General features: G+C 38.8%; 1 protein-coding gene across 2 annotated transcripts in view; it reads left to right on the top strand.

Moving 5' to 3' along the window:
* Positions 1 to 14,445, top strand: part of FBN1 (fibrillin 1) — a 153,151-nt gene that overhangs the window by 14,437 nt on the left and 124,269 nt on the right. For both annotated transcript variants that reach the window (XM_054836941.1, XM_054836940.1), the window contains exons 3-6: positions 880 to 962; positions 1,884 to 1,982; positions 8,836 to 8,931; positions 10,523 to 10,618. In XM_054836941.1, the coding sequence (XP_054692916.1) occupies positions 880 to 962; positions 1,884 to 1,982; positions 8,836 to 8,931; positions 10,523 to 10,618 (374 nt within the window). The remainder of the gene's footprint in view (positions 1 to 879; positions 963 to 1,883; positions 1,983 to 8,835; positions 8,932 to 10,522; positions 10,619 to 14,445) is intronic.

The raw sequence follows: 14,445 nt of genomic DNA, 5'->3' as shown, positions 1-14,445 counted from the left end.
ATAAAATAAATAGGGCAAGTTAGATTTAAAAAAAAATAAAAATTATTATCTGTGAGGGGCATAGAACCTTTTATATTTTTACCAATAAAATTACGATAGCAATAGTGTCATGTCCTGTCAGCTTTCATTGTAAGCTCTAGTGATATAGTTATTTGAAAGGGTAAATATGGATGAGAGGAATGGGTTGGAAAGAAAAATTCCTATGGATCCATCATTTAAGGAGTGCAGTAGGCCCTTCACATATATGTCACAGGACCCTATCTCTCTACATGCACCCACATTCTTGATTTTTTTTTTTTTTGACAGTAAGTAATTTTTGCTAACGAAGCATTTACATCTTTTGGCTCATTGATTTGACTAATATCATGGTTGGCACATTTCACTCATACATACATACATGCATACATAGTTTTGCTCATGGATGAAACAGGGAAGAGTAATAGTGCTTTAGAGTAAAGAAGAGAAAGCAACACGAAGCTTAACAATTATCATTCAAAGACCACTAGATTTCCTCTGTGTTCACTAATGATGATGGGTGTGATCCCTCATTTTGTATTTAAATGGGAGTTTTGCTCAAAACTGCTGCTTTTCTAGATGTGGAGTGATATGAGACACAGTTTGCCCATTCTGTTCCTGTTGTTCAGATGTTACTGATTTGATTTTGTGTTTATAATGTAATCTTCAATTTGTAAAAGCATATGTTACCTAAAAAACGTAACAACTGAAGGCATACAGTTCTGCTAAAAACATGCAACACTTCCAGATTTAATTATTGAAATGCATATTGCAGTGATTTACTTTTTCTGTTTTTATGCCTCTACTTTTAAAACATATTTCTGAGTAAAAATAAGAATTTGTCCTTTTTTTTTTTTTCTCCAGACCAAATGTGTGTGGATCACGTTACAATGCTTACTGTTGCCCTGGATGGAAAACTTTACCTGGTGGAAACCAATGCATAGTCCGTAAGTTAATCCAGTTCTGTGTTATGACTGAGGGTTATCTTTGTCCCTCTATGTCAGGGTATTTTTAATTGTGTACCAGAACTGAAATATGTCTCTGTGTGGTTTCGATAGCAGCTGTACATCATTTCTTTACCATTTTAAATATATTAAGCTAATATACAAAGTTTTGTGGGCTACAATAGAGTGATGTGATACCAGTATTTAACAAAGGATTAATCTCATCCACATGTTCTGTTTAAGTCTGTGGTAAAGGAATCCAAGGGGTGTGTGGACTCTCAGGAGTGAGTAGCTGTGGAATATGTTAATCTATTTAAGTAAATGGCAGGAGGCAATAGCATCGGGCCAGCAAGTACATTTGCTCTGCTTGTTTGGACCATATCCCTGAAATATATATGTATATATATAAACATATACATACATACATCATAGTGCTGTATGCATATTCATGTAATGGTACAGTGTACCAGAAATAATTGTTAAATGCACTTTGCCTAAGGCTGATAAGGCTCTCTCCAGAGATACTAAGGCAACATGCTGTCAGATGGGAATTATTACACTTGCGTGTGTCTGGTGCAGAAATAAAGGGAGCATTGTAATGCTGCCTCAGTGCCATCCTTCCTCCAAGAGGAGTCTGGTAAAATGGACCACAGTTTCACTTTTCCAAGGAAATCTCCCTATGCCTAGTGTGGCCTGTGGCATGTTCCCAGACCTTTTCATAAGAGATTGTGAAGGTCTACCTTTAGCTATCCCCTATAGAGATGTGGATGAACAGGAAGAACGGTCTTCGAATCTGTTGTATGCAATTTAATGAGTTTGTAGGTATGTATGTTATGGTGCTGAATGTGTATTTTCTATCACGTCTTTTTCATGTGTTTGGGATTTTTGAAGCATATTTTAAAGGCATTTATTTTTTCTTTACAGCAATCTGCAGACATTCCTGTGGGGATGGATTTTGCTCTAGACCAAACATGTGCACATGCCCAAATGGTCAGATAGCCCCCTCCTGTGGTTCAAAATCAAGTAAGTATTTATTCTGTGTCTTTGATACTACTCTTCTGAGTTTGTGAAGCTACTGAGGTATGTAAGATAGTTCGGTGGTCAATATTTAAGACAAATAACCTCTGAGTCACCAGACATACTTTTACCACAGGAAAGAAAGCATAGTCTCCTGTGATGAAACTGAAGCATGACTCAGAGACTGGCTATTGGGGACACTCTTTTTTGCCAAATTAAAACCAAATTAGTTTTATTGGAAGCTATATTCATTTGCCAGTTTGTAACACTAATTCCAGTCTTCCTCACTTTCTGGAAAATGCCTTATCTCTCTTTAGGGCTAGGCATGAACACATATACAGCACAAAAGTTGTAATGATAGAGAGATGATTGTTGACAGTTGGCTGAATTTAACTTGCTTTGTAATTCTGCTCTCATTTTGGGGATTATGCTGTATTTTACATACGTAGGCCTATAAGTATTATGGCATTTCCTTGCCAGGCTCAGTACATATCTTCTGAATCTAGTATTGCTGACCTTATTCAGGTGGTAATTCTGTAGGTGCTTGAGGTACAGAACAGGTTAAGGTTTTTAAGTGGAACAGCTTTTCATCAGAAAAAAACAGATGCTTTGGAAATGAAATTTTTCAGAGAGGTGACTTTTCCTTGAAATGTTTGGATTTCAAGTCTTCAAGGAAGGTTCCCAAGATCCAGAAAAAAATAAGTAAAATTAAATTAATTCAATGAACCAGATAGCTCAATGGCTAATCATGGGTAGAGTATCTGATATGAAGTAGGATTTTGCTTGGGATAGTATCTCAGTTCATATCTGAGATGCTAGCTGTAATCTCCACTGCATTCTCATTTGAATATGGTCTTTGTCTCTTACAATATAGCAGATTTTTATTTTCATATAAAATGTGAAGTTTCTGGGAAGAATTTTGGGGGAAAGTGGTTCCTACAAATGCCCATAACTATCTGAACAACACATTAACTGAAGTCAGGGAGCAAAGTGCTTATCTGAGGTCTGTAACATTATGCAAAATGGTCAACCTTTTAATTCTGAGTATCTTTTCAGATTCAGTGTGTGGTCTGCTTTGGCCTTGTATTTTTTTACCTTGCCATTTTTTTGCTTTTCTAGTTGATAAGAATTTTCCCACATAACCGGCCACTTCAGTTTGTGGCTTTAGCATCCTTTTCATTCAATAACAGTGGAAAAACAATAACAACTGTGGAATGTAATGGAATGTCATGTACTAAAATGGTAAATATTGTTCTTTGTAGTTCAACCCCTTTCTCAGGCTCCTGTGATGTCTGTTAGGGAGAGGCCAGCCTGAGGAGGGTATGGAGCTATGGAGCTCCCAGAGAGTACTGGAAGGAGGAAGGGTGCAAAATGCTGAGCAAATGTATGTGTTGCTGTGTTCCTGCCTCGATTTGCAGCTACTGTTTTACCAGGTGCATATGCCTTAATCCTGTAAGCCAGTAAAGGAAAGTATGACCTTCTCTCAAGTTCCCTTAAGGGTACAGAAGGAAGGATATATCCCTACATCTGTTACATGTTTTGGCACCTTTGTAAAAGGCAGGAACGAGTGGGCCTTAGTATTACCTCATTTTTTTCTTAGGCCACACTGAAGTATTTAATGAGTCAAGACTTAAAAGAAAAATAAAGTATGAGTAAAGTTACAGTTCTTCTTGTGGTTCTTTTTTCTGAAATATTCCACCATTGATCTCCATAGTTATAGCCTTCATTGGAGTTGCACAGATAAATGGGCAGAGAAGGACTTTACTGCAGTTTTTAATCAAGCAGCTTCTAAAGCCTGTATGACATAGCTATTTTGGTTGTTGACAATTACTTCTCCTAGGTATGAATATTCTACTACTCAAAAGCTTTAATCAGTGTTGACATTACAGTTTTGCCCACTTTTAAATGTTGCTTTTCTGTATAGGGTATAGATATTAACAATTTACAAATAGACTTAGCAGTTGGTTTAAGAAAGATATTGTTTGTATCTTGTTTAATCAGTGCAATAATTTAAGATACATTTTGTGAGTGTGGTCACATCACCTTTATTAAAGCAAACCAGTTCTAAAAGCAAAAGTGTCGAGTTGTTGTAGAGAGAAAAGACTGTACTGCCTCTGTGCACTCTTGTGTAATAATGTTTATGGCCCAGCACCTCATTAGGACTTATAGAACATACACTTTCTGTGAGTCATTTGCTCTGTTGGCACTGTAGACAAAATCCATGAATACATATTTACTCAATTAAACGACAATCACTTAGATCTGCTATTAGGAAACAAAGCAAACGTAACATAAAAAATACTGTTTGACATCAAAGGGTTACTGTCAAGTCCCATTTGTAACAGTGAATATTTTGTTAGAATACGCATTTGTGAAACCTTATTTTAATTATATGTTTTAACAAATGAGAAAAAACTATCAAAATAATAAAAAATCAAAAGTAGATGATGCAAGTTTGTCACATTCAAAATACCATGATTTCTCAGGATTAAATGTATGGCTTCTTATATACAAGATACGTCTGAGTTGTCTTTTGGGTATTTTAAGCTACGTGTGTCTTTAGTACTTAAGGAATCAGTAGTGGGCACAGGTTTTATACCATGTGCAACCATAGGCAGAAACCAAATTCACAGTAGCTCTTATAGACTGGTTGTCTGCTGGAATCAAATAACTAATGCAGATTGGAAAGCAAAACAAAGCCTTCAAGTGTGGTTCTTATGCAGGTCAGTTGCTGGGAATTTTCTGGTTACGAGTCAGCTTTAGGAATCTGATTCGTGGTTGAAAAGATCAACTGATGGTTTTCTCAGCAGGGATGTTTGTGACATCAGTGAACTTGCTGGCTGAACAGTGGTTATTTCTGTGTAATTAGTGAATTTTTGGGTATTCTTACAGTAGGCTTGGAGATAAGATTGCCACGTGTGGAGGCATCCGCCCCCACTGGCTCTGATGTGTGGGTGGCTCTGAGGTTGCAGGTGCACATGTGGGGAGATGTCCTACACCCTGTGCTGCACCGGCTCTGTGGTGGCTGCTCTGCTGCTACCTCCCAAACCACCTGGGCCATGGCTGCTTTGGCCTTGTCTGTTCATGCTGCAGCCATGCCCCTGTTTGTGCTGCAGACAGGTCCTACAATTCTGCCATGTTGTTGGAGTTGCTGCTCTGCCCCTGTGGGAGCAGGGCGTGAGTGAGGACGAGGGTCTCTCCTTCAGCATCAGGCACCTCCTGCTGCCTACAGGGTTATGGGTCTGGTGCGTCTATGATCTCAGCCACTGGTTTTGCTTCCAACCTGTTTTAGTCAGAATGGCTTGGTCTGGCCTAGACGGGGAAGGCATTTGCTGGTGGGGCTGTCTCTAAAGGAAGGGAGCTGCAGCAGAGGCAGCGAGCGCTGTGGTGGGTGCTGGGGATGGCAGCTGGCAGGGACGAGTGTCTGCACCCTGTGGCAGGCCAGTTATGCTGCCTGAGTGCACAATGGGGCCTGCTCCTCTTCCCCTGCTGGTAGCTTCAGAGGCACCAGCTGAGGACTGAGGTCTTCCTCAGAGGTTGTGTGCTGTGGCGGGGGAGGCTGGAGCCTGGGCCCTCAGCTTTGCGCCCTGGGGCCTGGCGTGGTAGATGTCTCTTCAGTGGCAGTAAAACCTGGAGCTTAGCCCCTTCCTTATGTTGTTCTGCTGTCAGAGTTGTAAAGGGTCTTGAATTTTAAATATTTTCAGAGTTTTTAAGGCTGCAGCGGGTTTTCTCAGCACCCCTGCAGGTCCATGTCCCATCCTGGCACTAGCTGCCATCTCTCTCCTGAGTCAGTCACTCAACAGGGAAAGCATGCTGAGCATCTGGGATGCAATGAGACTGTAATTCCTTGTTTACAGCTCCTGGCAGTCAAAGTCCTGCATCATGCACGGCCAGGGTTGGGAGTGTTTCCTCGGCAGTGGCACAGAGAGACGAGAGGCGGCCTCTCCTCCCAGTGCCCGCCGGCTGGCCCTGCAGAGTGCCCTCAGCCTGAGGTGCTGGTTGAGTGGCTTTGCCGTCTTTTCCCACCTGAGGATCTCAGACCCCACACGTCATGTTTTTTACTTTGGGATCACAGAGTAGGTGGCGTGTGTGTTACCTTTCATCTGCTTGGTGAGCTCCTAAATGTTTCGTGAGCGGTCCTGGTGTGGTCATGCTTTTGGTGTGATGGACTCTTTTACTCGGTTTTATTAAGAAAGGCAGGAACTGTTATGCTTAAGCGTGCAGTTTGTTGTTTCACTTTGATAAACAACGCAAATATTGCCCACACACAAAGCACATGTGGATGTGTTTGGTCTTGCTGGTTCTTTTGCAGGTTTGTAAAGCTATTATCCTGCAGTTACTCCTCTTTTGACTTCAGAAGTTTCCAGTGCAGGCTGTTTACAAATTGGACCTGAAAGAGAACAATAACTGATTAAAAGCAATAATTTAGTAATGTTGTTAACATTTCCCATGCATGCCAAGTTAAGGCAAAGCTATACGCATTGATTTACCAGCCTTATGGTACTTCCTGTGCTTTTTGCTTGAGTCTCTGTCAGTGTGATACCTTGGAACAGGTTATTTCATTTACTGGAATATCTCTGCTAACATTAATGGCATTGTTGATATAGCTGAGAAAAGAGACTCTGGACCTGCATTAATATGCTGCTTTTCAAAAATGCAATCTTAAAATCATCATCTGAGCTCCAGACAGCCTTCGCGTGTGTTTCTATAAACTTTTGGAAGGGTAGTATTTCAGAATAGTCTGTATGATTTTGGAAATACTATTTTCAACATTCCCTAAAAAAGGGCAGAAAATAAATAATTACTTTACTGACTGATTTTCTTGCGTGGTAATAAGGAAGAAAGCTCACTGGTTTGAATGGTTCATTTTAATAAAGATGACTGGGTGTCCCAGCAGTTTCCCATAATGATTTTAGTTTAAAAAGGAGGAAGAAATATTTTACCTTGGAAAAGTTCCTTTAAGAAGCAGTAAGACAAATTATGGAAACTTTGTATGTGTGTGTTATGTGTAAAACCACTCCTTATCCGAAAATGGGGAAATATGCTTTACTTTTACTTGAACAAATAATATGAAAATCATCATATAAGCTACTGTTAACCTTTTTATCTCAAACGTAGTTCAAACTATTTAAATGGCTTGGTCTTCATGTGGGAATGGAAATTAGCTCTTGGCATAGCTTGCTCTAATTGAAATCAGTTTGTGGTTTTTAAGTTCCTTCCCTGCTTGACAGATGATATCATTTCCTATGCTTTTTGTAATCCCCTCTGTTTTTCTAAGATTGTATAAAGCTAAGTTGAACTACACATTTTAAAGTAACTATACACCTTTTTCTGACCTACTTAGGACATTGTCCAAAAATCTTCACCAGATATTCACTCTGTATTTGCAGACAATTTTACTTTTTGTTGAGGAATGTTAGTACATTTTTGTTGCCTGAAGTACTGAAGTGCATCCAAAGTAGAACAAAGATGTATCGTAACTATTAGACACATAAGAGAAATGTAAAGTACACTTTTTACTTTTATAATGGAGGAGTTAAGAGTACCAGTGTTTTATATGCTAGATTGTTTGAAATCCTTTCTCCAACTGCATGTTTAACTTCTGTTCTGTGGATTCATATTGCTATAGAAGGCAATACAGTTAAACTTATTATTTCTACTTGAAAATAAAAATTAAATTCCATTCACATACTTCTGAACTGTAAAAAGCCAAATGATGCTTAAGGGCTTTGTCCAACAGGAAAAATCAGTGGTTGGCATGGCACCTGTTAGCAACATGCCACTTCTTTTTTTCAGTCCTGGGCATTTCAGACAGCTTGGTGTAGGTGTTCAGTGCTCCATCACAGTCTGCTGAAATGCTGATCTGACCATAATCCTATCTGGGTAGGAGCCTTTCATGTGGTTCTTCTTACGAGGGAAACCATTTTCCGGCTGCTTATTGGAGTGCCTGCCCCACTTCACAGCTATGTGACAGCGGGACCTGTAAGAAGGACTTCACTTTGTTGGGAGGCCTGCCCACTTCTCTATGCCTGATGAGCTCTTGACGTACTTCAAGTTGTTCCTAACCTCTAGTTTAAAATATATATTTGTCCTTGTTACTAGAAAAATGCAGCACAGACTAATATGCTTTACTGACATGGGACTTAAGCTGCATTGTAAATGGTGGAGCTGTGGCTGAGGACAGCGTGCTGCTGCTCCCCTGCCTCTGCTCCTTGCAGGGAAAGGTTGTTGGCTCTGCGGAAATGCTGTTTGTGAGCTCTGCAGCCTCCAAGCACAGCAGCCAGCAGCAGCTTTACCTGGAGATGGGGTGAGCCCACAGATGGTGTACAGAAAGAAATCACTCTGTTATTTTTCATGCAAGAATTCCTACCTGGGCAGATCAGCTTCTGCTATTGTGTGCGCAATTGTGTTGGCAGAACTGGGCTGTCTTCACGAGCTTCCTTCTATGCTTCCCTTTAATATTTCCCTCCCCTGTTGCCCAGATGATAAGACTCACTCTTCTTGGTGGTATCTGCCAGAAGGTTAGTACTTTTCCCTTATTGATGGCCTTTTCTCATCATTGCAAACTAGGAGGCAAATTCTATGGATTTATGCTCATATGAAATGCCTTTGACTTCAGTGAATAAGAGTGGTACCAAATTCTTGCACCTTGTCCTATATTCCTTAGGAACTGTAAATCAAAATTGTTTTCTGTACTGCCATTTAAACTATCTGTCTTAAAATATGCATCCTTGCTTTCTAATACTGGTTTCTAGTTCATAGAATCAATCCCTAAAAAAAAAAAATAAATCCCTTAGCGGACAGTTAAGTGTTTCTGACTGGTTTGATTTAACTGAGGAAAATCTTTTTTCCTTTCAAGTACAACACTGTAACATCCGGTGCATGAATGGAGGTAGCTGCAGTGATGACCATTGCCTCTGTCAGAAGGGATATACAGGAACACACTGTGGACAGCGTAAGTACACTTTTATTAATGTAGATAATGTGTACAGTTAAGTAATTCTGGGATGTGTGGATTGGGCACCGTTTAGCACTAAATTTCAACTGATGTTGAGCTTGTTTTTGATCAGGTACAGTGGAATTTTACAGGAAAACACATGACTTTGTAATGAATGCCGAGTGAATTCTTTCTGATCAGGACTATTAAAATAAACATCATGTGAATTCATAATAATTGGATATAACTTGATCCTGTAGTTCTCACACTACCATAATTCCCATTGACCTCCAGGGCTTTCCACTCACTAGAGCAATAGGCCATACATTTAGAATTTACATGGGATTCAGTGTTCATCTTATAGACAAAACTAAGCTTTTTTAATACAAAGCCTTGTTTTCATTTCAGGGGTTTGCTTCAGACTAAGCTATTATGCTTTAGGAATTTTGCTCATTTTGATGTTGTCTTATTAGAGTCGATCGACATATTTTTGATTTTCTCAATCAATCCTGAGCCAACAGCATTCCTGGATCCGCTGCTTGAAATCTCTCCCAAACTGACTCTGGTGGTCTCTTGCTCTTCTTGGCTGGAATGCTGTGAAGAAACTCAAATAAGGATGTAGACACTGCTTTTAACCAAGGCTGTTATGTTGCTATCTAGTGAACTATTGGTCTGACAGAGAAAATGTGTTTAGCTCATTTAATGAAAACCTTTTGTGCTCTGTCAAAATCAATGGCACACTTTACGTGAACTTCAGTGGGACCAGGAATTTACCCTAATAATCTGGAAGAGGATCACATGGTGAAAGGATTAAGAATTGTATTTCTGCCTTCTCTGTGAAGTATCAAGTGGATAAAAGAGGATAAATGGAAACCTCCTTTCTACTGAAGTGACTGTGAAATGGAACAAAGAATAACATTACTGAATGAGCATCAAATTGTATTTGAAAGCCCCTTTTTCATGTGATTGTTATATTTTCTGATTATTTTTGAGAGCAACTGTTTTTGGAGTTTATTATGAGGAAAACTGGGTTCTGAATCTAGTGACAGCATTGTACAGGGGAAGAATATCTTGGATTAACTTAGTCAAAATAGATATTGATTACATCTTGTTAGCCTAGTTGATAGCATGAATTATTTAACATCAGCAAACAGCCTTTTAATACTGGATTGTTTTTCTATTACATTAGAGGAAGAAATAAATTTTTAAACTTGCTTCTGAATAGGGAAAAATTTTGGTGATTTAGAGATGAAATTTTCTTCTGCACCTTCTATCTGCAATCTCTACTATTTCAGTGTTTCTTTGTTGAAAGTTTGAAAAAGATGTTATTTTGAAGTTATGGAATTGTCTAGCCATCCCAAAGAGAAAGCTCTGAGAGGTCAGAAAAGCTGTGATTCTTACTGTGTTTATATTATGCTCCACTCAAAAATGGATTCATGATACTAATGAGGCCAAGAAATAGGAAAAGATCGCGAGTAGATTCCAGAAAATAGAAGTATCCTGTCCTGTTACCATTTTTACCAGTTTACCTGAGCTGATCAAGTACATACCTTCATGTCTTTCTGGAAACAGCCTAATAAAGATTACTTTTGCCTTCCCTCTGATACAGCTGTCTGTGAAAATGGGTGTCTAAATGGAGGGAGATGTGTGGCTCCGAACCGATGTGCTTGCACATATGGCTTTACTGGACCCCAGTGTGAAAGAGGTATGTTCCTTAAAACAGTGGAAAGAAATTGATGTTCTAACTTGCTTAATAGTAACTTAAAAACACTTAAATGGTAATATGAAATAAAATATTTAAACAGTAATATTTTATTGCTGTCTATGAATAAGGTAAAGTATAATTAACATTCTTGTAGAATGCAATGTAGAATGCAAAGGAAGCTTTACTGAAAGGAAAACTCCAGTCTAAGAAAATTGTGGAGATATTAGTTGTGGAATAGCACAAATTAAAACGGTAACAACTTTCCTGAAAGACATTTTTAATGAGAAAGAAAACTTTAGTATTGATTTAAAAACAAACATTCACTCTTACCTTCTTTTGTGATTTTTATATATCACAAGTGTTAATTGGTATGATTTTAATGGTTAGTTCTTCAGTTCACGGTAGGTTTACCAAGTGTCGTTTTCTTTTCCGGGGCAAAAATCCCTGTTCGTTTACTCTAACAGTAGGGTTGTTGAGCCATTACCTGTTCTAATCTATAGTTGAATTGACTGTATTTGTTTTTGTTAGTCTCAAGACTGAAAATAAATTTTAAGTAGCAGTTTTAGCAGTATGCGAGCTTCATAAGGATAGAGGCCAGGATGAAACACACATGCAACTGATTAAGGCCTTTCTTTTGTTTACTTTTTTGCTATGAAAAGACTCCAATGGAAGAGGTGGGAAATAAAAAATATTGATAAGTGTTTTTACTCGAACTTCCATTCCGTTTCTAAGTCATCAGAAAAGCTCTTTGTACGTCTGATACGTTTGCTTACCAATGATAAGCAGCATCTCGCCTCTGTCTTTGGCATGTTTTGTTTTTGCAGAGTTTATTCAGTTCTTCTGTCCATTTTGTACAGATTCATTGTTATCAATTTTAGCTTTTTATTTGTATATCCATAGTGACAATCACAGCTGTTTCCAGATGAAAACACAGCTATACAAACTGCCTTATCTGGTATATGGATTTTTTCAGGGTTATAAAACCAGTTTAATGATTCATTTGAGAGAGATATATCTTTAGGTATAATCCTTCTGTTGAATTTTCTAATATGAAAATAAAACTTTTTCATTTGTTAGAGCTATGAATTGATCTGTTCAGCTGGAAATTCATACATACTACTCATACGATAGATTGCGTTATGTATATATGAACCTGGGACAGAATGGATATTAATAACCTGATTTTGGGCTTGCATGTAGGAGATGTGTTTAGCACATGAAATTTCTGTCAGTGAGTGTGTCAGATGATCACCACTGCCGGTGCTGTGCCTGGAGTAATGGTTGGCTTTTTTATGTGGGCAGCATAGGTGGGTGATGCAGATAGGTGGGTGAACAAATCTTAGGGGACCAAAGCTTTTTGTTCTGTGCTAGAGCAGATGGTATGATGAAGCAGGTATTTCCTGCCCTCCCTACAGCAGATAAAATTGCTGTGTTGGCACTGTGTGAAGTCTTGCCAGTTGTCCACTCAGACATTGTAGAAGTAGTTCAAACTGATAGCGAAGTTTTTCTGAAGATTGAAAGCTAGCTCTGTTCTGAATCTTGGGATCTCACTGTTGGAGAGGAGTAAGAGGAATGGAAAATTAGGTTAAAATCTTACCTAATAGTAAAGGCTTTATAGGTAAAGAATGTACTAAACATTACTGCAAAGGCTTTTTAATTTCAAGCAGCGACTGCTTGTTCTCCATGAGTGAAGGGTTTGAGCCTTCAGTCTGATGTAAAGTGCAAGTTCAGAAGATTCTTCAATGCTGCTTTTATGTTGCCTGATCTGGGACCAGATTGACTCCACCTCATTAGGCCAAGTTTCAAGGCTGAAGTCTGCTAACAGCTTCAGTCCTGGCCCTCAGGGCTCTTGCCTTGTGTCGGGTGAAGCGAGAAACTGGTGGCACAGAGCCGTTTCAGCCAAATCATACCATCATGAAATCCCATGCATGTTATTGAGCACAATTGAGGTGGAAATCTGTAACTTACATGCTTCGTTTTCACTTAGAACATGTGTTTGATTCTATAGTTATCAATAAAAGAGAAAATAGACATTAATGAGCTGTAGTATTTCTGGCTAATGCTCATTGCTGTACAGAGGCCAAATGATAGTCGTATCTTCTTAGAAAACTTCTGAAATTTGACTTCTTTCACAGAGATTTCCTGCAGCTTTTCTACCTAGCTGAGCTAATATGTTCCCCTTCTCTAAAAAGGGTGTGGTGGGTTTTGGTCCCAGAATCACATTAAAAAACTTTTTCTGAAGATAACTTTTCAAGTATCTAATGTTGGTCTTAGTCAGAATAACTTTCATTGTTCAGCATATGCACCTGTGTGATCACTAGGGACTTGTCTGGCTGCATATGATTTTACACATCTGTCAGCTAAGTAAGAGGTCCGTATTTTGAGTCTAGCTTTGAAAAGTTATGTGGATTTGTGACACTCCCTGGTGGGCTTCTGATGTATATGTGGATGGATGTTATCCAGTAAATTGACAAGATTCATGCCTTGTGGAGTAAAACTGTGTCTTTATTAGGGGGAAAAAAAGAAAAAACAAAACCAAAGCATCTCTGTGCATGAAGCAGGGGTAATAAAGGAAATTACTCAAGAGAAATAGTCTCTTAAACTACCTCATTTCTGGGGGGAAGCAGGAGAGGCAGATTATTTTGAAAACACCATTTCTGGATATAAATGTAATGCGAAGTGATATGGTTTTGTGGCGTGCACATTCTCCATCTGTTTGGCTGTGGTTTGACTTCTAGGTTATGCCATGCCACAAGCTAACAGTGATGTAAGTAATTTACTGCTGTGTATCACGCAGTGCTTTTCCCTACAAGCATTAACTAATAGTAACAGTCACAGAGTGTTTGTGGCACGTATGTCACAGACCAAAGAATATTCCAGCCTTTGCTGCATATGTCATAGCTTAGAACTGTCTTGAATAAAACAATGTTGAGGCAACCAAATTCATGGGGGTTATTCCAATAATCTGATATGGAAAACAATCAAAATGTTGCAGGTGGTTGTAGCAAAGTTCGAGCCAGTTTCTTACATCCAGAGGCAAGTTGTGTAGTTCTGTGTCTACTGTTTTAAGTAATTTTTCCATACGTTTGGTCCATATTTGTAATACAAATTAGCCTGATGGGTATTAGCTCAGTGAATGTTGACCATATGGTTGTTAATGAAGATCTACAAGACTTCTGTGTAGGTCAATAGCTTCAAATACATGAGCAGTGAAAAGGCTTTATCTGGTGAAAGACCTGCTGCTTTCACAGTGCTGCAAACTCCATCAGATTTGTGGCATGAGTATTTTTATGTATTTATTCAGTCATTCTTTGAGAGGGTAGCAGCTGGCCTTGGACAGTTTTGGCATACAAATTGCTTTTTGTATGTCTTAGAAGTGTTAATGATAGTATAAAACACTGTAAACATGAGCAAAAGGAATTTTTAGATTCATTATTATCAGTGGAGTTCCTCTCTGTGTTCTGGGCGTGTGTACCATGTCAATGGTGAGATAGGCTTCGTCAGAGCTGGATTGATAACTGTAGTATGGTCAAAAGTGGTACATGTGTATGATTAGCTCCTAAGCTGTTGTGTATGGTGTTTGGCACCATTCCGGGGGGGGGGGAAGCCTCCTGGGCATACTGTCAAGTATATGCAGGTGTACCAGAAGTACAACAGATCTGGCTTTTCTGTGGGATAATGTTCATCAAAAAGGTGAACTTGACATAAGCTAAACAGTAAAAGTGTAGTGGAGTTGGAAATGCTTTCTGCAGCGAATTAAGACACATTTTAAATTATGTAGTCCAGAAAGGAAAATATTTCATGAATATTAGCTCAGTTAAAATTCG

The sequence above is a fragment of the Grus americana genome, chromosome 10 (genome assembly GCF_028858705.1).
Source record: "Grus americana isolate bGruAme1 chromosome 10, bGruAme1.mat, whole genome shotgun sequence".
Classification (NCBI taxonomy): domain Eukaryota; kingdom Metazoa; phylum Chordata; class Aves; order Gruiformes; family Gruidae; genus Grus; species Grus americana.
This window is presented reverse-complemented; position numbering and strand designations above follow the sequence as displayed.